The sequence below is a fragment of the Oryctolagus cuniculus genome, chromosome 11 (genome assembly GCF_051225735.1).
Source record: "Oryctolagus cuniculus isolate XC-2025 breed Fujian yellow rabbit chromosome 11, ASM5122573v1, whole genome shotgun sequence".
In the NCBI taxonomy this organism is placed as follows: Eukaryota; Metazoa; Chordata; class Mammalia; order Lagomorpha; family Leporidae; genus Oryctolagus; species Oryctolagus cuniculus.
The window spans coordinates 117793644-117816989 of NC_142877.1; the positions used below are offsets into that span (position 1 = coordinate 117793644).

Consider the following 23346-nt stretch of genomic DNA (forward strand, 5'->3'; position numbering starts at 1 on the left):
CAGTCGGCGGCTTTATCCACTGTGCCACAGTGCTGGCCCCATAAATAAAAATTTTTTAAAAAATGCCTTAAAAAAAGACCTCTTCTATCTACTGGCTCATTCCCCAAATGCCCACAATAGTAGGCTCTGGTTCAGGCCAAAGCTAAGAGTCAGGAATTCATTCTGCGTATGTGGCAGGGACCCAAGTCCTAGAGCCGTCACTTGCTAGCGCATTTGCAGGAGGCTGGTCTAGGAATTGGAGCCATGATTCTACCCCGGGTACGCCAATGTCTGATGCAGGCATCTCAAGCAGTCTGTTAACCACTGCACCAACCGCTTGCCCCGCCTTGATCTTTGTAAAGGAAAGGTGCGTCATTGAGAATCTAGGTGTTTGGTGCTAAGGGTAGAATTAGCTGAGAGATTGCTTAAAGATTCTATTATTATTGGGATTCATGATGTGCCATTGTGGATTTGTTTCTCTTTAAAGAGAACTGTTAACTTTTCTTACTTCCCTCTGCTCCAAGGGCTGTTACGCAATGTGGAAGATGGGAGTGCAATAGACCTCTGTATTGAAGGTAAGGTGAAACCATTTTCTTTTTTTTTTTTTTTTTTTTGACAGGCAGAGTGGACAGTGAGAGAGAGAGAGAGACAGAGAGAAAGGTCTTCCTTTTGCCGTTGGTTCACCCTCCAATGGCCGCCGCGGCCGGCGCACCGCGCTGATCCGATGGCAGGAGCCAGGAGCCAGGTGCTTCTCCTGGTCTCCCATGGGGTGCAGGGCCCAAGCACCTGGGCCATCCTCCACTGCACTCCCTGGCCACAGCAGAGAGCTGGCCTGGAAGAGGGGTAACCGGGACAGAATCCGGCGCCCGGACCGGGACTAGAACCTGGTGTGCCGGCGCCGCTAGGCGGAGGATTAGCCTAGTGAGCCGCAGCGCCGGCCCGGTGAAACCATTGAACTTAGCATTTGAAGCTGGGACTATTAGCCTGACTTGAAGACTTTGGTGAATTTGTCCATTTAGAGACTGGCAAGGAAAACTCAGTTGTCAATCATTAATTGTACATTTCTTCCTTGGGTCCTACTCTGTGCTAGGTAATGCATCAGACACTAGAGATACATAGATGGGTGAGATTTGGTCTCTGCCCTCTAAGAGCTTACAAGCTAGAAGAAAGATTGGCAAATAACTAGAGTTGATGACGATTTGTAAAAAAAAAGAAAGTTGATAACTTTTGTAAAAAATTACATTTCATATTGGCTCACTGAAAGGTTTCTGCATGTAAGTGGTAGTAAAAGCTGTGGAAGTGCGTGAGTTTACAAGCAAAAGGCTTGTAGAGAAAGAAGTCAAGGGCTCTGGGATGGGAGGATTCCAAAAGGGAGTGTGTGATTTGTACCAGTTTAGATCCACTCAGGAAATTAAAAACAACACAAAAAACCACTATCCCTGTTATGTGGACAGAAAAAAAAAAAAAAACTTTACAGAATTAGTAGTAGGAAACTCAAAAGGCAAAAAGAGAACAACCATGTTTTCATGGAGGTAGAAATTATAGAAAGCAGCACCTATCCCTGAGACTATCCCTAGGGGGAAAAAAAACCCAAGAGATTGGAATTGTTAAAACGTAGAAGTTTTGGTCGGCGCCATGGCTCAATAGGTTAATTCTCCACCTGCGGCACCAGCATACCGGGTTCTAGTCCCGGTCGGGGCGCTGGATTCTGTCCCAGTTGCTCCTCTTCCAGTCCAGCTCTCTGCTGTGGCCCAGGAGTACAGTGGAGGATGGCCCAAGTCCTTGGGCCCTGCACCCCTTGGGAGACCAGGAAAAGCACCTGGCTCCTGCCATCGGATCAGCGTGGTGCGCCGGCTGCAGCGTGCTGGCCGTAGTGGCCACTGGGGAGTGAACCAACGGTAAAAGGAAGACCTTTCTCTCTGTCTCTCTCTCTCTCTCTCACTGTCCACTCTGCCTGTCAAAAAAAAAAAAAAAAGTAGAAGTTTTTTTTTTTTTTTTTTAAGATTTATTTATTTTGATTTGAAAGGCAGAGTTACAGAGAGGCAAAGGCTAGCGGTAGTTGGGGGAGGTCTTCAATTCACTGGCAGATGGCCTCAGTGAAGCCAGGAGCCAGGAGCTTCTTCCAGGTCTCCCATGTGGGTGCAGGGGCCCAAGGACTTGGACCATCTTCTACTGCTTTCCCAGGCCATAGCAGAGAGCTGGATCGGAAGAGGAGCAGCCAGGACTCCTGAATCACTGGTTCTAGACATAGTTCATAGGAGTGGCCTGTGAAGATCATTTAGGCCTCTGTACCCAAAAGGGAGACCCAGATGAAGCTCCTGGCTCTGGCTTCAGCCTTGCTTGGCTCCAGCTGTTGCAGTCATTTGGGGAGTGAACCAGTGGATGGAAGATATCTCTCTTTCTGTAACTGCCAAAAAAAAACCAAAAAAAAAAACACAAAAAACAAAACAAAACAAAAACAAAACAAAACAAAACAAAAAACCCAACATTTTAAAGGGCATTCACATGGTCTGCAAATATCTTAACACTTTGTGTCCATTTTGAAAGGTCTGCTTCTGTAGGCCTCATTATCACTAATCTTTACATTTTGCCTTTCCCAAGTCCGTGACCATCCAAACAGCAGCTTCCCATAAATCAGTGTGCTCTGTATGCACTTCGCAGTATTTCTTAGGTCTCCATCCAGATGATATTGACAAACAAATGCACCACTTGAATTTCTAACCATATCAGAAGGGCGCGTTCCCTTTATAATTTCCAAGCTCATAGTTGCCCCAGGGTAGGGCTGAAATGCTGTAGCCATCCACTTCTTGGTGGTGGTAACATTGCTTGCAGAACCATCATCAGATCCCAAGAATGTCACTGAGGTGTCAGGCGCTAGGGAGACTGCAAGTGGGGAAGGAAAGGCCTTGTTTCTTCTTCTTCTTCTTCTTTTAAGATTTATTTATATGAAAGACTTAGAGGAACAAAGAGAGAGATCTTCCATTCACTGGTTGACTCCTCAGATGGCTGCAATGGCTGAGACTTGGCTAGGGCAAAGCCAGGAGTCAGGAGCTTCCTTCCAGTCTCCAGCGTGGTTGGAGGGGCCCAAGCACTTGGGCCATCTGCTGCTTTTGCAGGCACATTAGCAGGGAGTTGGATGGGAAGTGGAGCAGCTGTGTGTGGAACCAGGAACTCCAGCATTGTAGGTGGCAGCTTAACCTGCTATGCACAGTGCCAGCCCCAGGGCCTTACTTCGTCCTCACAGCTCCTGTTTGCTGCTTGCCTGCTTCCTGTTTCTGAGTGCCATGTGAAGATGCTTCTTCACCCTGTCTCTGACAGAACCTTCCCCTAGCAGCCCCTGAATCTGTTTGCAGCTTTCCAGCCTTGTAGACCCAGCCTCATCTTCAAAGATACAGCAGAAACACCACAGCTGATGATGCGGAAGGGTAGCTTGGAGCCGAGAAATACTTTCCTAATAATTGGCATAGGAACTGACTCATAATTCCTTCTTCTAGTACATAAAGGCTCAAACTTGGATAGGAGAAAAAGGATAAAGTAGTAGTTTTCAATGTTATAATAGACTCACCTGGGAAACTTTAGAAATATAATAAAATTTTATATTTAGAATATTATTTTAAAATATTACGTATAATATACAATGAATGTATAAGTATGTAATAAATTATATAAATAGTGATATTTATATATACTTATATATGTATTTCTATTTTTTCACATCAAAAAATAAAAAGATACTTGAGATCTTCCCCTAGAGATTCTGCTTTAGTTGATCTATGGTGGGCCTGGGCATTATTATTATTATTATTTTTTTAAGCTTTCCTTGTGATCCTAACATGCAGCCTGAGTTGAGAACCACTGAAATAAAACATGAAGCCAGAAATCCTGTCGTTTTAATGTGCACGTAGACTTTATTGGGAGAAGCGGAAAAGTCTCCCACTGACTGAGTAGGGCTATGAGCTGTGAATTCTGGGCTGGGACGTCCTCAGTTAGTAATACTGTCATGTCTGTTCAGTCCTTATCCAGCTGACAACGCAGCTGAAGCTGGAGCAGACCGTCCATTGCCTGCTGAATGAGTGCCATAAAGAGGTCAGTAAACAGCTCTGGGTTCTTGAGGTTCCTTAGAACCTTGGAGGATTCTGTCAGAGCTGGTCCGACTATTCTTTGGATAGACGGGAACCCGGAAGTCACAGAGAAGAAAGGACTGCCTGAGGCCACTGAGTTGGTGGCCAAGCAGAGCTAGGGCCTGGAGCTCTGATCCTGCTATCGACTCTGCAGTGTCCTTCCTTCCCCTCGTTCAGTTCCCCAAAGGCTACCTCCACGTGACAGCACAGCCATCCCTGTGGCTCACTCTGTACCTTCCCAAACGCAGTGCAGATTGTCTTGATGAATTTATCAAGGGCCTGGGTCGGTGTTGTAGCTTGGATCTGAACTGTACATTGCTGTGTCCTGAAGGCGTTTGCTCTCATAAGCACCTCAGGTGAGCGTGGAGTTGGTGTGCCGAAGCTGCTTTCTTCACTGTAGTCAGAGACGCACAGCAGGTTTTGGGTTGTGCTTAACATCGAGGAATAATATCAGAATCACTGTTTACTTTGCAGAAGAAAGACAAACATGCATCTCAATACCCTTAAGAGCAAATTTTAAAAAATATTTTATTTTATTTACTTGAAAGAGCTACAGAGAGAGGTAGATACGAGAGAGAGAGAGAGAGAGAGAGAGAGAGAGAGAGAGAGAGGTAGATACACCAGAGAGAGAGAGAGAGGGGTCTTCCATTCGTTGGTTCACTCCCCAAATGACCACAACTGCCAGAGCTGAGCTGATCTGAAGCCAGGAGCCCGGAGCTTCCTCCAGGTCTCCCATGTGGGTACAGGGGCCCAAGGACTTAGGCCATCCTCTACTGCTTTCCCAGGCCACAGCAGAGAGCTGGGTCAGAAGTGGCTCACAGTCCTTTTGGGTTTATTCCTCTTTTGGAAGCCCCCTTCCACAACGCTCTGGCTGGAGGCCTTTGACTCTAATAAATAATTTTAAATCTAAAAAAAGTGGTACAGCCAGGACTTGAACCAGCACTCATATGGGATGCTAGCTCTGCAGGCTGGGGCTTTAATCCGCTGCGCCACAGCGCTGGCCCCAAGAACGATATTTATTTAATTATAAATTATATTGAAATGATCATATCATTGTAATTATTTCGCATGTGATTCATCTATCAGGTTGAATTTGTAATTATAGATCAGTATTTATGCTGCTGCTGCTAAGCATTTATGAAGCACGTTCTATATGCTTGCTGCTGTGTTATGTGCTTTATACGTAGTATTTAGTCCCACCAGCAACCCTGTGAGGTGGGTGGTATTATTACTGTTTCCCACCAGAGGAGTTAAGAGTCTTGCCCGATGTGGTACAGCTAGTTGGTAGAAAAGGTGAAACGTACACCATTGATTTTCCCTGTAAAGCATCAGGCACAGTGCCTGGCATTTAGAGTTCAATAGTAGTAGCTGTGATAATAGTAATAGAGATTTGGTGCTGAGCCAAAAACTGGCTCTGACACATACCTGTTTTTACCTTCTAGTTTCTGATTCTCTAGGAGGCAAGATGTGCTAATTTCAATTCAGTTTAGGTAACATGTACTGAGCTATTGACTCAGTCCCTTTCCTCCTGGGAGTTCCCAGTCAAATGGGGGAATTGGACAGTTAGCTAAGGAAGATGATTGCCAGGCTAGGCATTTGGCACAGGAGTTAAGACACTGCTTGGGATACCACATCCCACATTGGAGAGCCTGGGTTTGAGTCCCAGCTCTGCTCTTGCATCTGATTTTTTTACCAGTCTGTACCCTTGGGGACAGCAGGTGATGATGTAAGTACCTGGGTTCCTGCCACCCATATGGGAGACTCAGATTGAGTTCATGGCTCCTGGCTTCAGCCTGGCCTACCCCTGGCAGTTGTGGGGATTTGTGGAGTGGAGCAGTGGATGGGCGATCTCTCTCTCTATCTTTGCTTTTCAAGTAAGTAAAAAGCTGATTGTGGTAAGAGACACGCACAGTACAGGCATCTGTATGGCTACGGCAGAATCAGTTTTGGTGGGAAATCCATCCTGATCCTGATAAGAATGCATTCACTGTTGTAGCTGTGTAGCATGCCCTCCATGCGAGGCAGCCTGGTCACCTTCACCCTCCTTGGCAAGTTGGTGGATGCCATCCCTGCTCTGGCAGACAAGCTTGTGGTGGAGCACGGTAAGTGACCCGTGGGGAGGAGCTGTCACTGCCCTTGGCTGTGATCTATGTTGGCCAAGTTGAAAAAGGTCAGTTCCTTGATTCTGGCCCTGGGCCAGTTCCATTCATTCTTTAAAAAACACTACTTAAGTACCTCCATTGAGCCTTCCTTTTGGGTGGAAAGAGGAATTCTGGGATATAGAAATACTTTTTGTTTTTTTCCATGAGTGAAATGCAGATAAATGCCTCACAGAGGATTTACCTAAAGGCAAATCACTGAACTCTGCCAAGCTTTGTTTCTGCATTGGACTGAACTCTGGCATTGCCGTTACCACCTACTGGGAGTGAGTTTGGCATCTCCTAGAACCATGGATTTGCGAGAGCCCCTGCCTCCTTGGCTGTTTTCTGGACAGGCAGACTGATGGAGCATCTGCTGAGAGGCCTGGCATACCCCAGTGAGGGGGTGCAGGCTGCCGCGTGCTACCTCTACGGGAAGCTCTACTCCTCCCCGGTGGCCGCTGAGGTGCTTTCAGGCCACTTCCGAGAGAAGCTGTGTCCCCTCTTCCTCTCCACTCTGGATGTTGCCCAGACAAAGGAGCTGCAGATCAACTGCTTGGGTAAGACACAGGCCTAGAGAGAAAAGGGAGGGCAAACTTTGGAGGTTTTGCTTGAGGACTTGGGGTATTGGCCCCTGTAACCATGGAGGAGTTTACTGCTTGGCAAAGGAGAGAACCCGGGCATTCCAACATGGGATGGAGGTATCCCAAGCAGTGTCTTAACTGCTGTGGCAAACACCAGCCCTTGGACTTTTCTACTCTTCTTTTTTTTTTAATAAGATTTATTTTATTTATTTGAAAGACAGAATTACAGAGAGAGGTAGAGACAGAGAGAGAGGTAGAGAGAGAGGTCTTCCATCCATGGTTCACTCCCCAGATGGCCACAACGGCCGGAGCTGTGCCGATCCAAAGCCAGGAGCCAGGAGATTCTTCCAGGTCTCCCACATGGGTGCAGGGGCCCAAGCACTTGGGCCATATTCCACTGCTTTCCCAGGCCACAGCAGAGAGCTATATTGGAAGAGGAGCAGCTGGGACTAGAACCGGCGCCCATATGGGATGCCAGTGCTTCAGGCCAGGGCTTTAACCTGTGGCACCACAGTGCCGGCCCCCTTTTCTACTTTTTTCAACTCTGAGTTTGCTTTGGTTCCCAGAATATTGCTTCTTCCTCCTGGAATTCTCCCCACTTCCAGTTTCACCTACTTTTCCTTCTAAATGGCACTTCCTCCTGGAAGTTTTCCTGATCCCTACACTAGGTCAGATCCTCTGTGTACACGCCCCTGTGTCTGGGTATTCCTTGTTTGTATCGTGTAGTACAATGATAAGTAATCATTTGTGTTATTTTTTTTTGGTTTGTTTTCCCTGTACGAGTGTGTGCTCTAGTCAAAAAAATATTTATTGAGGGGTAAACATTTAGCCTAGTGGTTAAGATGCCCATGTCCCATATTGGAGTGTCTGGGTTTAATTCCTGGCTCCAGCTCCTGATTCCAGCCTCTTGCTAATGCAGATCCTAGGAGGCAGAGGTGAAGGTTCAAGTAATTGGGTTCCTGCCGCTGACGGGGATACCTGAGTTGAGTTTCCAAATCCAGGCTTCAACCCCAGCCCAGCCCAGCTCTGGTATTGAGGGCATCTGGGGAGCCAATTAGTGGATTAGTTCTGTCTGTTTCTCTTTATCTCTTCCTCGCAAATAAAAAAGTATATTTATGTATGTATTGAGTTCTTGCTGTATATCAGTAAGTATAGAGTAGTGCGTGATGTTGTGTGAAGCTGACATTGTCCCTACCCTCTTGAAACTTAGAGTTCAGTGGGGTGATTGGGTCATTCAGGAGGTTCTCACAGGACCCTTCTGGAAGGGAGCGGGGTTGCAGACAGCAAACTGGTGCTGGAGGATTCTACCTATTTCTTCTGTCTACGGAGACATGAAGAAGTCTCTCTGGAGATGTCTGAGAGGCTATATTGGGAGTACTGTGGAACCTGTGCCCCTTTTGTCTCTCTTCCCAACCCTTCGTTTCCTAGGTTTGCTGAGGCAGCTGCTGAAGTATGATCTCTTTGTATCTGTGATCATGAACAAATCTGCGTTGGCCGAGAGTGCTGAGAGTGATGGGCGACTGCCAGGAGAGATTTCACTGCCATTGGTGCTCAAAAAGGTAGATGTCTTTGTGATCCTGGTCGCTGGGTTCAGAGACAGGGAACCCCAGTGCTTCCTGGGCTGGATCCTAACCCACCATTTCTCCTATCTAGGGTTTCCAGAAGCATTTTCTGGATAAACACCATATTGTAAATCTGCATGGTATCTCTGCATGTCCCCTTCATATCAGGGCTACCTGACGTGAGAACACATACAGCATCGGAAATGCAGCCACCTCAGCTGTTTTAGGGATTAGCTTCTCCACTTGTTGTGGAAAGCTGCTTTTATCTGGACCCTGCGCCTGCCTTCAGCCTCACTCACCCCCAAACCCGGTGCTTCAGGCACGTGTAGCTTCTGGGCCCGCACGTGCTGCCATCCTGTCTGCCTGTGCAGATGCTCTCCCCTGCCTGTGGAGCCTGTCTGCTCCTGTTCTGTCCATCTGATTCAGATTTCGGGTCTGCAGGGCTCTGCTGCCCCTCCAGCTCCTTCAGGTACACTGTGCCCTTTTTCACGGTGCTTGCTTCCCCATAGTGTGGTTGACCTACTGGAAGCTTCTAACTCTGCTTTGGTCTCTGGAATGTTGCTTCCAGACCTGAGTCTATCATCTTTTCTTCCCATCCATACTCAACATAGGGCCTGGCAGATCTTTGTATCCTCATGTGATCGCAAGGGTTGGTGGACCAGGTTGTGAGACTCCTTTTGACAAGAAGAAAGTAGAATCTTGGTCAGAAGTGAGAACATTTCAGTTGGGGGTAGGTGAAAAGCCAAAGTAAATTGCCCTGTCTCATTTCTCTGGGAATGGCCCATGCGAGGCCTGTGAACTCTGAACCGGAATAGCATGCACTCTTTCTGTCTCTCTCTCTTTAAGATTTTTATACATATATGAACTCTGAGAGTCAGAGTTACAGAGAGAGAGACAGCTCTTCCGTGTACTGGTTCACTCTCCAGATGGCTGCAGGGCCAGGGCTGGGTCAGGCTGAAGCCAGGAGCCAGGTGCTCCATCTGGGTCTCCCACATAGGTGGCAGGGGCCCAAGTACTTGGACCATCTTCTGCTGTTTTCCCAAGTGCATTAGCAGGGCTCTGAATTGGAAGTGGACCAGGTAAGGCTCAACAGGAGCCCATATGGGATGTTGCAAGCGGTGGTTTAACCTGCTGTGTCACAGTGCTGGTCCATCGTTTATTAATTTCTTCAGGTACCTCCTGAGTACTCATGAGATGTGTTGGTCACTGTGTTGGGACCTGGGAGTGCCAGGGTATGTGGGCAGACGAGATTCTTCTTTTGCACAGCATACAGTCCAGTGGGGAAGGTAGATAATAAACAAGGAAACAAGCAAGGTAATTATGGACATTGATTAGTGCTGTGAAGGAAATAGAGGGAATGAAATAGTAGTGGAGAAAACCAGCTAGAGCTTGAATGGTGGGCAGGGCCTCTTGGAAAGGCTGACGTTTGGGCTGTCGCTTGAAGAATTAGTATGAAGTGATATGAACAGTGCACACAAAAAGCATTTTAATTTTTTAAAGACATTTTAATATGCTTTTAAAGATTTATTTATTTTAAAGGTTATTTATTTATTTGAAAGGCAGAGTTACAGAGAGGCAGAGGTGGAGAGAGAGAAAGGCCTTTCATTTACTGGTTCACTCCCCAAATGGCTGCAACTGTTGGAGCTGGGCCAATCCGAAGCAGCAGACTGGAACTTCTTCAGGTCTCCCATGTGGGAGCAGGGCCCAAGGACTTGGGCCATCTTCTGCTGCTTTCCCAGGCCACAGCAGAGAGCTGGATCAGAAGTGGAGCAGCTGGGACTCAAACAGGCATCCATATGGGATTCTAGCACTGTAGGTGACAGCTTTACCTGCTACGCCGAAGTGCTGGCCCCAAGATTTATTTATTTATTTGCAAGGCAGAAGTACAAAGAATGGGAGGGAGGGAGAGAGAGAAAGACAGACAGAAAATATGAATCTTTCATCTGCTGGTTCACTCACTCCCAGAATGGCTGCAACGGCCAAGACGGGGCCAGGCTGAAGCCAGGAGCCTGGAACCCTGGATGCTGGGGCATTAGCAATTGGGCCATCCTCCTCTGCTTTCCCAGTCGCATTAGCAAAGGAGCTGGATCAGAAGTGGAGCAGCTGGGACTCAAACTGGTGCCCATATGGGATGCTGGCATTACAAACAGCGGCTTAACCCACTACACTACGGTATTGGCCCCACAAAAAGCATTTTAGGTGTGAAAGAACAACAAATAAAAGCTGGAGGAAGATTAGGGCTTGATATATTTTGATAACAAACGAGAGATGTTGGGATAGGTGGGTAAGTAGGAAGTGAAGGGAAGTGGCCCAAGATGAGGCCAGAGATTGAGCAGGACAAATCATGGTAGCTCATGGTGAGTAACTAGGATTTGTGAAAGGTAGTGGGTTTTTTGTTTGTTTTTGTTTTAATTTTGAAAAATAGCATTGAAAGATTTCTTTCATAGGAATTTTAAGCCAATAATATTTTTCCTTAGTGGATAAATATTGTATTTCTTTAATTTGAAATTTTTTTCCCACATTTTAACAGCTCTGAAATTGAGAGACATTACTATCTATGGTTTAATTGGGAGCAGACTTTCGGGACTCTTAGAGTGCTCGGGTTCAAGTCCTGGCTCCACTTCCAATCCAGTTTCCTGCTAATGCACACCCTGAGTGGCAGCAGGTGATGGCTCAGATACTTGGGTTTCTGCTACCCAGGTGGGAGACTTGGATTGGATTTTGGGCTCCTGGCTTCAGCCTGGCCCAGCCCCAGCAGTTGTGGGAATTTGGGGAGTGAATTGGCAAATGGAAGGTCGCTCTCTCTAATTGCCTTTCAAGTTGAAGAATGTTGTTTGTACATGTTGTTGGGGGAGGCATATCAGTTGTAGGAAGATTCTTAGATTTGGACATGGCTGATCTGGGTTTCTGCCTTAGCTTTGCCACTTATTAGCTGTTTGGCCTAAAATAAGTAAATTAACCTGTTTAAGGGTCCCCAGGACCCCTCCTGGATTTGCTGGAAGGACTTTCAGGATTCTGTGTATCGTTACGCCTATGGCTGTGGTTTTTTCATTGAGAGGGCACACTGTACAATCAGCAAAGAGGAAAAGGCATGTGGGGTGAAGTCCGGGGAAAACCAGGCAGGAGCTTCCAGAGTTCTCTCAGTGGAGTCACACAAAATGTGCTTAATTCCTCCAGCAATGGCTTGCGGTAACGTGTGAAGTATTGTCTGAGGAAGCTGATTAGTCTCAATGCCTAGGGATTCTGCTGAGGGCGGGGTGGTCACCCTCTGCTTTGCACATACCAGAATTCCAGACTCTGAGAGGGAAAGCAGGTACTCAGCATCATTGACATTGTCTGCAGAAATAGTTTAGTCACAGTGTGCCACTCTCCTCAGTTCTGGAAGTGGTAGGAACCCTTCCAAAGTCCAAGTTCCCAAACCTGGCCAAGGGCCAGCCTTGAACTAGGGCCTCCTAAGACAACAGTGTCAGGCCTGCAGTGCTGACTCTCCTGTACACCCAGAAAACTGGGGATGGTGGTGGAACCTTCCCCATTATGTCACAGGTCGCTGCACACGTCAGGACCACACGAGGGCTGTCAAAGCAGTTTTGTCAGTGGAGGCCTGAGCAACAGTACTTGGTAATGGGTTTAGTGTTTGAGTGCCAGCAGGGGATTTGACATTGTGTTCTTTTATTGCATTTCTCATCCACTGCCGTTTGTAGGCTCCTTTCCACAGGCCATGACTGCTGTCCCTGGGCACTGTCTTTGTGCCTGGGGTGGGTAGTACAGAAGGGATCAGAGATGGAGTGCTCCTGCCTGAAGGCACTCAGGCTGGTCCCTCAGTGCTGTCAGTGGTGTTACTGGGACACTGTTGTCTTTCTCCAGCTTCTCCTCTCTAGAGATGAGACGCTGCAAGTGGCCAGTACCCATTGTATAACTGCAGTGCTGGTCCACTCCCCAGTGAAGTATGCCTTGGCCTTCATCCGTGCTGATATCCCAGGTAGGAAGACCCTTCACACCTTCTCTTCCCAGGACCCCCGAGTTCTGACCGGAGCCCTGGGGGTCACAGCAGCGGCAGCAGCCCTGAAAGGCACCTTTGATAACTCATACTTGGGGATGGGGTGGGGACAGGGCCAGTTGTTCACAACAGACTCTAAGAAGTAGACTTACAATGTGTGAATCCTGTTACAGATTTCTTCTGTGACCTTGAACAGTTTGTTACTGATCTTTTTCAATTATTTGACCACTTAGGAATAAAAACCCAGTATGACATGGTGGACGACAAAGGGAACTGATGTTTCTCAAGGACCTGTTTAAGAGCCAGGGAATGTGCCCCAACCTGCCTCGCAAATGTTACACATTGAGATCCTCATCTTAGCTTTTATTGATAAGGCAATACGGGCTCAGAGGAAGTAAATACCAGGTTTGGACTGACAAGGCTAAGTCACTGGCAGAGATGGGCTATAGAATCAAGTCTCTCTGGCTCTAACAGCCCCCCACCCCACCCCGCATCACACTGCTAAAGTCAGGAGAATTAGGAGCTCTGAATTCAAGGCCCACCTGTGCCACTAACAGTGCCTCCCTCTTGCCCTTGGCTTCCCCTTCTGTTAAAAAGAAGAGGTTAGATCCTAACCCTGAGGCCACTTTGCAGGAGCGTTTGTGCATTGATGGTCACGTCTCGTGGAGACAGTGTGTGAGCAGATGGAGTAGCGGGGTAAGGTGCTGAAGAAATTGCGGGCAGTGTTAGCTAAAGGACCGTGAGCACATGGCTGCCATTCATTGCTTCCTCCTCCTCTCCCTGGCCAGAGTTCCTCTTCGAACACCTTTCCTCTTCCAGTGAAGTGCTTGTCTGGTCCAGCTGCAGCTGCTTGATACTCCTGGCAGAAGAGCCGCTCTTCTTCTCCAAGTGCCACACGGTGTACGGTTGGTAATGTGGGTCCTGTGCTGAGTCTGGGTCACGTGGACAGCAGTTTGATGTTGCGTGGCAGTGACAGTGATGTGCGGTAGCCTCCACCTTGGACAGGAGCACTGGGTCAGCCCACACTTCACTAGATTTCACATGCAAGCATCGACATCCAAACAATTCTGTCTGCTGATCGGCGGAAGTTGACTCCTCAGCAAGGGAAGGGGGGTCCTGTTATCTACTACGTGGATTCCTATGGTGTGCTAAGAACAACTCTAAACAGTGTGTACTCAGCCTTGCAGTTTTTCCTTCCCATACCCCAGACGTGTGTTCATTCAGTTGGTGTCGCTCCCCGTCTTCGTGGAGGAACGACACAGGACCCTGCGCTGTTCTTTTGTCTGCTCGGCCCTCCCCGGGTTTGCTGCTGGTTCTTCCCGGGTTGGCTACTATCCCTTCCACCTCCGTGGAAGGGCAGTTCCCCCTGGCCGCATTCCCCACTTCCGCAGGGGAGCGGCACACCGCCGGCCGGCTCTCTCGGGGGCTGCACGGGTTCCCTTAGATGTTCCCCATAGATGTTCCTCGTGCATGCCGTCTCTCTCCTCCTTTATAGTCCTTCTCTGCCAATCCCAACTCGGCTGCCCACACGCCGAGTACGCTGCTCTCCAATCAGGAGCAAGTCCTACAGTTAATTGGTTGAACTGGAGGCAGCTGTGCGGAAGCTGTTTACTTCTCTCCCAGCGCCATATTGTGGGAGAGCAGATGCATAGAATAAGTCTTAATTCCAGTAACAGTCTAGTCCGGGCTGCTCCCCACAAGTTGGCCCCTAAGTTTTGCTGATTTGTCCTCTCAGAGTTTGAAACTGTCTCTTCCTTTTCCTTGTCTGGGTGTTTTTATATCTCATCTGGATTTTCAGAGTGGGCACATTCAGTCATTCATGTTACATTCTATAATATAAAATCATAGTCTATGCCCAGCACCAGACTGTGACCTGGAGATTCAGAAATATATATATAACATGGTTCTTGTCCCCAGGAAGGGGACAGAGATGCAAACAGGCAGTTTTAAACAGCAGATGATCAGAGCTCTGTGAGAGGGATGCACAGGACCTGTGGTAGCTGTGGGGAGGTTCACAGCTCTGGAGTTTCAACCTTATGCTCTAAGGAGGAATACGAGTGTGCCAAGTGGAGAAGATATGGCTTGGTCACTTGGCATTCACTGAATGCCTCCAGTGCCAGGGCCTCTGCTGTGGCTTGTGTTGGGTGCTGCAGCAACAGATGAATCATAGAAGGGCCTGTCCCCCACAATCTCACATTCTGGCCCCATTCGCTCAGTTGGATCAGAGTCCCTCCACAAGGGGCCTCCGGCCTATGTGTGCTGTCCGAAGCCTGTCACCTCTCCTGCGGGGCAGTAAAGGAACCGCCAAGCGCTGATCCCTGGCCTGTGTCCTTTCATCTGAGGCAGGGATCGAGGCCGTGGTGAGGAGCCTGCAGGGAAGCCTGAAGACGAACAACACGGAGCTGCATAAGCAGGGTCTGCTGCTCCTTGCTGAGATCCTGACTCGGTGAGTAAGGTGGTGGAGAAGGAAAAGCGAGCTGCGGGGAGTGTCACCCACTCATTTCTCGTGTTTGATTTTCCAGGCAGCCAGAGGAGATCAGGCTGTTCGCAAGCTCTGCCGTGTGCAGAAGTGCTGCCCGTGCCCTCCGAGAGGCGGTGAGCAGCCCCGTGCTGGAGGTGGCTGCTGAGGCAGTGAAGGCCACTTCCGCTTTCCTGAGGTGAGGGACGGGCAGCTGAACTTTCCACCCCTGCAGGTGCTGGGGCCTGTGTAGGCCAAGGCAGCTTCCAGGGGACGCGTGTCCCCAAGGTCAGAGACATGTTCTTGGTGTATTTCTCTACTCCGGTATTTTGTTCTCTTTCTGGAGCTACTTATTTAAGTGTTGGTCATCCTAGGTTCGTCTTCTAATTTCCTTTGTTTCCTGACAATTTTTGTATTTTTGTTTTACTAACTTCTGGGAAATTTTTTTACTTCATTTTTCAATGCTTTCAAATTTTATTTATTTATTTGAGATGTGGAGAGACAGAGCAGGTTGGGGAGAAGAATTGACAGAGAGTGAGCGCTCATCTGCTGGTTTAGTCCCCAGGTGTTTGCAACAGCTGCAGGTGGGCTGGGACTGAAACTGGGAGCCAGAAACTCAATCCAGGTCTCTCACACGGGTGGCAGGAACTCAGTTCTTTGACCCTTCGTCGCTGCCTTCCAGGGTTTGCATTAGCAGGAAGCTGGATCCAGGAGCCAGAGCCAGGCGTGGAACCCAGGCACTCTGATGTCATTGTGGGTGTTACAACTGCTACGCTAAGTACCCGCTCCCTATCTCGCTACTCCTTTAACGAGTATTTTATTTTTGCTTTCATATTTTAATTTGGAAGATGTCTTTCCAGTTTCCTGCCTTTTAAAAAATTATTTTTAAGAATACATTTATTTGAGAGACAGAGAGGGGAGAGAGAGAGACAGAGAGCAATTTCCCATATGCTAGTTTACCCTCCAGAAGCCTGCATTGGCTGTGTCTGAGCTAGGCCAAAGCTGGGAGCTGGGAACACAATCTAGGTCTTCCTTGTGGGTGGCAGGAAACCAATTCTGTGAGCCATTGTTGCTGCCTCCCTGGGTCTACATTATCATGAAGCTAGCGCCACAGAGCTGGGAATCAAACTCAGATACTTTGATGTGAGACACAGTATTTTAACTGCTAGGCTAAGTGCCTGTCCCTGCATCTTTTTAAAATTTTTTTAATATAGAGCATTTTATTCTGTGCTTATTTCATGGATATAATTTTTTTCCAATTTCTTTTTTATTTTAATTTTAATTAGTTTTTAACAGATTCAATGTGGTTTATAGATGCAATTCTAAGAACATAATGATATTCACTTCCTGACTCCCTCTCCCACTCCCCTCCCTTCTTCCTTTCTTTTTTTCTATCTTTTTTTAGTTTTTGAGATAACATATTTTAAATTTATATTACACTAAAAAAGCTTACTACTTCATTGAATAAGAAATTTAACAAGTAAAAAGCAATAAGGCCCTAGTTTAGTGGGAATATAAACAACGGCTATGGAAAATGGAAAATTACCATTTCACACATATACAGTAAATTTTAGAGTATTTACAGATCATTAAAACTATATAGTATAACATTTGTAACCAATGGTTTGACTTAGGTATAATACAGAGTTTCACAAAACTGTATTTGCAGCAATACTGATACACACACAGGCATTTCTATCTTTTTTTTTTTTTTTAATTTTAGTTCTCACGTATAAGGGAGAACATGTGGTATTTGTCTTTCTGGGTCCAGCTTATTTTACTCAACATGATGTGCTCCAATTGTGTCCATTTTGATGTAAATGGTAGAATTTCATTCTTTTTATAGCTGAATAATATTCCTTGTGAATATATGCCACATTTTAAAAAAAGGTTTTATTTATTTATTTGAGAGGTAGAGTTACAGACAGTGAGAAGGAGAGACAAAGAGAAGTCTTCCATCCGCTGGTGCACTCCTCGAATGGCTGCAACGGCCAGAGCTGAGAGCTAAGGCGAAGCCAGGAGCCGGGAGCTTCTTCTGGGTCTCCCACGTGGGTGTAAGGGTCCAAGCACTTGGGGCATCTTCCACTGTCTTCTCAGGCAATAGCAGAGCGCTAGATTAGAAGAGGAGCAGCCGGGACTAGAACCAGTGCCCATATGGGATGCGGCACCACTGGCGGAGGATTAACCGCAGCACCGGCCCTCACATTTTCTTTATCCATTCATCTGATGATGGACTATTGTGGACAGTGATGCTATAAACATAGTGGTGCAGGTATCTCTTTGATACAATGTGTTCAAGTCTTTTGGGTATATACTCAATAGTGGGATTGCTAGATCATGTGGCAGGGCTATTTCTAGGTTTTTTTTTTTTTTTTTTTTTTAATTTTATTTAGGGGCTAGCACTGTGGCATAGCAGTTAAAGCCACTGCCTGCAGTACTGGCATCCCATATGAGCGCTTGTTGGAGTCCCAGCTGGTCCACTTCCGATCCAACTTTCTGCTATGGCCTAGGAAAGTAATAGAACATGGCCTTGAGCCATCCTTGAGCCCCTGCACCCGTGTGGGCCATCCGGAAGAAGCTCCTAGCTCCTGGCTTTGGATCGATCCAGCTCCAGCTATTGTGGCCATTTGGGGAGTGATCCAGCAGGTGGACGACCTTTCTCTGCCTCTGCCTCTCTATAACTCTGTCTTTCAAATAATAAAGAAATCTTAAAGAAGCTTTTAAAAAAATTTATTTATTTGAGAGGCAGAATTAGAGAGAGGGAGAGACAGAAAGGTCTTCCATCCTTTGATTCACTCCCCAAATAGCAGAAATGGCCGGAGCTGGGCCAATCTGAAGCCAGGAGCCAGGAACTTCTTCTGGATCTCCCACATGGGTGCGAACAAGCACTTGGGCCATCTTCTGCTTTCCCAGGCCATAACAGAGAGCTGGATCAGAAGTGGAGCAGCTGGGACTCGAACCGATGCCCATATGGGATGTTGGCACTGCAGGTGGCGGCTTTACCCACTACACCACAGTGCCGGCCCCAGATCTAATTTCATTCTTCTACATATATGTATGTATTGATTCCCAGTTGGCAGCAATAGCTGGGGCTAGGCAAGGCTGAAGCTAGGAGCTTCATCTTCGTCTCCCATGTGGGTGCACGGGCCAAGTACTTGGTCCATCTTCTGCTGCTTTTTCTAGGCCATTAGCAGGTAGCTGGATCAGATGTGGAACAGCCAGGACTTAAACTGGGGTCCATGTGGAAAGCTGGCGTTGCAGGCATTAGCTTTACCTGCTATGCCACAATGCTGCCACCCCCCAACTTTTTCATGACTTATTTGTTTATTTTTTTGAAAGTCAGAGTTACAGAGAGAGAGGTACACATATATACACACATACACATACACAGAGATCCGCTGGTTCACTCCCAGATGGCCATGATGTCCAGGAGCCTGAAACTCCATATGGTTCTCCCATATGGGTTGTCAGGGACCACTGCTTTTCCAGGCACATTAGCAGGGAGCTGGATCAGAAATGGAGATGCTGTATGGGATGCCAGAATCATATCTCAATCACTTCTTTTTTTTTTAACTAATTAATTTATTTGAAAGGCAGAGTTACAGAGAGGCAGGGGCAGAGAGAGAGAGAAAGATGTCTTCCATCTGCCTGCTCACCCTCCAAATGGCTATCATGGCCGGAGCTGCACTGATCCTAAGCCAGGAACCATGAGTCTCTTCCAGGTCTCCCACATGGGTGCAGGGGCCCAAGGACTTGGGCCATCTTCTATTGCTCTCCCAGGCCATAGCAGAGAGCTGGATTGGAAGTGGAGCAACCAGGGCTCCAACCAGCGCACATATGGGATGCCAGCACTGCAGGCAGGGCTTTACCTGCTACGCTATAGCTCTGGCCCCTCTCAGTCACTTCTTGCTCACTTCTTTGGTCTTCTTTCTGTTTCTTGAACTCATCAAACTTAATCCTACCTTAGGGATTTTCTACTAATGGTCCCTTTGTCTGGAATATCCTGCCTTTAAATCTTTGCAAGACTTCCTATCCTTCAGGTCTCATTCAGGATGCCTTTTATTAATCTAATCAAGTTGCCTGTGATAGTTTTGTTTATTTATTTGCTTTATATTCACCGCACCCTTGCCTCAAATACAAGCTCTAAGAGTTCACGTACCTAGTCAGTTTTGTTGGTGCTATATCTCTCATTTGTAATGGGTAACCAGTATATGAAAGAAGGATGTTAAAAGGGACAGTGAGGGGCCAGTGCTGTGGTACAGTGGGTTAAAGCTCTGGCCTGCAGCACTGGCATCCCATATGGGTGACGGTTCAAGTCTCAGCTGCTCCTCTTCTGATCCAGCTCTGTCTCTGCTTCCTAAGAGAAACTAACTTTAACTATTTTGGTTTTAGTTCTGGTGACTAGCTCCCCAAATCTAAACCATATACTCATAATACTGTTTCTTTGTTGATTTGTCATTATTCATTGATTTACCAGTAAGAAGCTGGTAATTAGCTCACAGTTTTTCTCTTTTCTACATCTCTTTGGCATTTTTTACTAGTTAATATATAATGTCTTTGAACCTTTACATAATATACTGAATTTCCTGTTCCATCTTACAGCAGTATCTCCTGACTCCCTTTGTGGTTAGCAGAGCTGCATCTCTTCCTTTCCCTCCCCCTCCCTACTTTCTGTTTCTCAAGGTCAGTCAGTTATATTTTTAATTTTATAATGTGGAGATTTTCAATATTTATAGACTCTCCTGTTACCATATTTAACTTTAGGTTGGTTCTAAAAATTGAAATGAAAATTAGCGTTTGCATTTCAATGATTTCAGTCTGTCTCCTTTCCCACTTGTGCTCCCCTGGGTTTAAATCTCTAAATCTGGGGCATGAATCCCAGAGTGGGTGTGATCACTGAACCGACAGGGCACCAAAAAAATAGAGTAAAAACAGTGTCGATTATAGGTACCCACGCAGAACCGAGAGTCTCCCAGGAGGCCGGTGCTTTGGGACCCAAAACATCTTTCAGGTGGGAGGTGTTTGAGCTGCGTTGTGAAGGATAAGGGAGATTTCGATTTGGGACAGGACCTGGGCTAACCACACATGTTGGTGTGAAAGTATAGGGATTTCTGAGGGCACGGTGGCTGGTTTGGCCAGCAGGAATCTTGAAGGCAGCTGGTGGCTGAAGAAGCTGAGAAGCTGGTTGGTTCAGAATTGTGGAGAGAGATGGACAGGGGGCAGGTTGTTGATTCTTGGATGATTTTACTTCTGACTTTAACTGCCCAAAATGTTGTCTGAGGCAGAGTGGTTCAGAGATTCTCTGAGAATACAGCTAGAAGAGAGAATCAGGAATGAGAGATGCTGAAAAGCATTTAAAGATGGTGGAATGAGAGCTTGCTAATCAGTGTAGAATGGAAATATAGAACTTCCACAAATGGAGAAGGAAAGGGAAAATCAAGCCTTAACTAATCTTTACTGAGAATATGTTAGAAGTGTTAAAAAAAAATTCCAGTGAGTTAACAGGTTTTCCTTAGCTACTGTAGTGGGCTGAAAATTGTGTACCACCTTCCCAACATTCAAATTTACCCAGAACTCTTGGATGTGCCTTGTTTGGAAATAAAACCTTTGTAGAAATCATTGATGTAATCGGGGCTGGCACTGTGGCATAGCCAGTAAAGCCACTGCCTGCAGTGCTGGCATCCCCTATGGTTGCTTGTTCGAATCCCAGCTGTTTTACTTCTGATCCAGCTCTCTGCTATGGCCTGGGATAGCAGTAGAAGATGACCCAAGTTCTTGGACCCTTGCACCCATGTAGGAGACCTGGAAGAAGCTCCTGGCTCCTGGCTTTGACCATTGCAGCTATTTGGGGGAGTGAACCAGCTGATGGAAGGCCTCTCTCTCTTTCTGTCCCTGCCTCTCTGTGACTCTGCCTTTCAAAAAATTAAGTAAATTTTAAAAAACGATCATTGAGGTAAGAGAAAGTCATCTTTCAGGGGCTCCAAATCCAATGCCTGGTATCTGGATAAACAGCAGCATAGACACAGAGAGAAGATGGCCATGTGAAGACGGGCAGAATGTAGGGCAATTTAGTGACAAGCCAAGGAATGCCACAGGTTGGTGGCACCCACCAGAAGCTAAGAGATGAAGCAAGATTCTTCTCAAGAACTTTAGAGGGAGGCATCCAGAACTGTGAGGGAATAAACTTCTGTTTTGCATTGCTCAGTTTGTGGTAATTTATTACAGCAGCCCTAGGAAACCAAATACCCTGTCAAGTAGTCATTCATTCATATTTTTTTTAAAGATTTATTTATTTATTTGAAAGTCAGAGCCGCTGCTCAATAGGCTGATCCTCCGCCTGTGGTGCTGGCACCCTGGGTTCTAGTCCCGGTCGGGGCGCCGGATTCTGACCAGTCCAGCTCCTCTTCCAGTCCAGCTCTCTGCTGTGGCCCGGGAGTGCAGTGGAGGATGGCCCAAGTGCTTGGGCCCTGCACCCCATGGGAGACTAGGAGAAGCACCTGGCTCCTGGCTTCAGATCGGCGCAGTGCCAGCCACAGTGCCCTAACCAATCACAGCCTTTTGCCAGGCAGTTTCCAAAGCCATCCAATCACAGCCTGTTGCCAGGCAGTTTCTGTTGCCAGCGGCCATCTTGGCCTGGCCTTCTCATTCCACCACAGGTACCTGTCTACATTTACTGCACAGTCATGATTGAATCTCCAGAAGTATTTTTCCAGTCATCTTATAATCTCACAGATGAGAACTTCTTCCTAAGTAGTCTCCTCTACCTCTATAAAGTTTTGATTCTCAGGAAATTCTTCCATATACTGAAATAAAATCTGGATCTGGAAACATTTACCTGTTGATCCTGGTGTTCTCTGTGGAGGTTGATCTTTTCCTCAGGACAGCTTGTCACCCATTTGAGAGCAGTGGCCATTCTGTCTTTGATGCACCTTCGTTTCTAGGTGCTTCTTTCAGTAGGAGGTCCTACTCAGAAACCCTCTGTGTCAATAATAATAATAATAATAATAGTCATGGCTGGCATACATAGAGACTTCTTATGAATTAATCATTGAGATGAGTGCTTGGCATTCATTATTTAATTGACCCTCAGATAATTTTTTTAGCTTTTATTTAATAAATATAAATTTCCAAAGAACAGCTTATGGATTACAATGACTTTTCCCCCCATAACTTCCCTCCCACTTGCAACCCTCCCATTTTCCGCTCCCTCTCTCATTCCATTTGCATTAAGATTCATTTTCAATTATCTTTATATACAGAAGATCAATTTAGAATATATTAAGTAAAGATTTCAACAGTTTGCACCCACACCGAAAAATAAAGTGTAAAATACTGTTTGAGTACTAGTTATAGCATTAATTCACATTATACAACACATTAAGGACAGAGATCCTACATGAGGAGTAAGTGCACAGTGACTCCTGTTGTTGACTTAACAAATTGACACTCTTGTTTATGGCGTCAGTAATCTCCCTAGGCTCTTGTCATGAGTTGCCAAGGCTATGGAAGCCTTTTGAGTTCACTGACTCCGATCTTATTTAGAGAAGGTCATAGTCAAAGTAGAAGTTCTCTCCTCCCTTCAGAGAAAAGTACCTCCTTCTTTGATGGCCCATTCTTTCCACTGGGATCTCACTCGCAGGGATCTTTCATTTAGGTTTTTTTTGCCAGAGTGTCTTGGCTTTTCATGCCTAAATTACTATCATGGGCTCTTCAGCCAGATCCAAATGCCTTAAAGGCTGATTCTGAGGCCAGAGTGCTGTTTAGGACATCTGCCATTCTCTGAGTCTGCTGTGTATCTCGCTTCCCATGTTGGATCGTTCTCTCCTTCTTAATACTATCAGTTATTATTAGCAGATACTAGTCTTGTTTATGTGATCTCTTTGACTCTTAGACCTATCATTAGGATCAATTGTGAACTGAAATTGATCACTTGGACTAGTGAGATGGCATTAGTACATGCCACCTTGATGGGATTGAAATGTAATCCCCTGGCACATTTCTAACTCTACCATCTAGGGCAAGTCAGATTGAGCATGTCCCAAATTGTACATCTCCTCCCTCTCTTATTCCCACTCTTATATTTGACAGAGACCACTTTTCAGTTAAATTTAAACACCTAAGAATAATTATGTGTTAATTACAGAGTTCAACCAATAGTACTAAATAGGACAAAAAAAATACTAAAAGGGATAAAGTATTAAGTTGTTTATCAACAGTCAGGACAAGGGCTGATCAAGTCACTGTTTCTCATAGTGTCCCTTTCACTTCAACAGGTTTCTTTTTTGGTGCTCGGTTTGTTGTCACCGATCAGGGAGAACATATATTTGTCCCTTTGGGACTGGCTTATTTCACTCAGCATGATGTTTTCCAGATTCCTCCATTTTGTTGTAAATGACTGGGTTTCATTGTTTTTTTTTTTTTTTCTTTTTTTTTTACTGCTGTATAGTATTCTATAGAGTACATGTCCCATAATTTCTTTATCCAGTCTACTGTTAATAGGAATTTGG

General features: G+C 46.3%; 1 protein-coding gene across 2 annotated transcripts in view; it reads left to right on the plus strand.

Moving 5' to 3' along the window:
* The window catches only part of MEI1 (meiotic double-stranded break formation protein 1), a 72212-nt gene that overhangs the window by 6266 nt on the left and 42600 nt on the right, over nt 1–23346 (plus strand). For both annotated transcript variants that reach the window (XM_002721403.6, XM_051834032.3), the window contains exons 3-11: nt 504–554; nt 3992–4065; nt 6097–6202; nt 6595–6798; nt 8251–8381; nt 12249–12363; nt 13170–13286; nt 14728–14827; nt 14904–15038. In XM_002721403.6, coding sequence (XP_002721449.4) covers nt 504–554; nt 3992–4065; nt 6097–6202; nt 6595–6798; nt 8251–8381; nt 12249–12363; nt 13170–13286; nt 14728–14827; nt 14904–15038 — 1033 coding nt within the window. The remainder of the gene's footprint in view (nt 1–503; nt 555–3991; nt 4066–6096; nt 6203–6594; nt 6799–8250; nt 8382–12248; nt 12364–13169; nt 13287–14727; nt 14828–14903; nt 15039–23346) is intronic.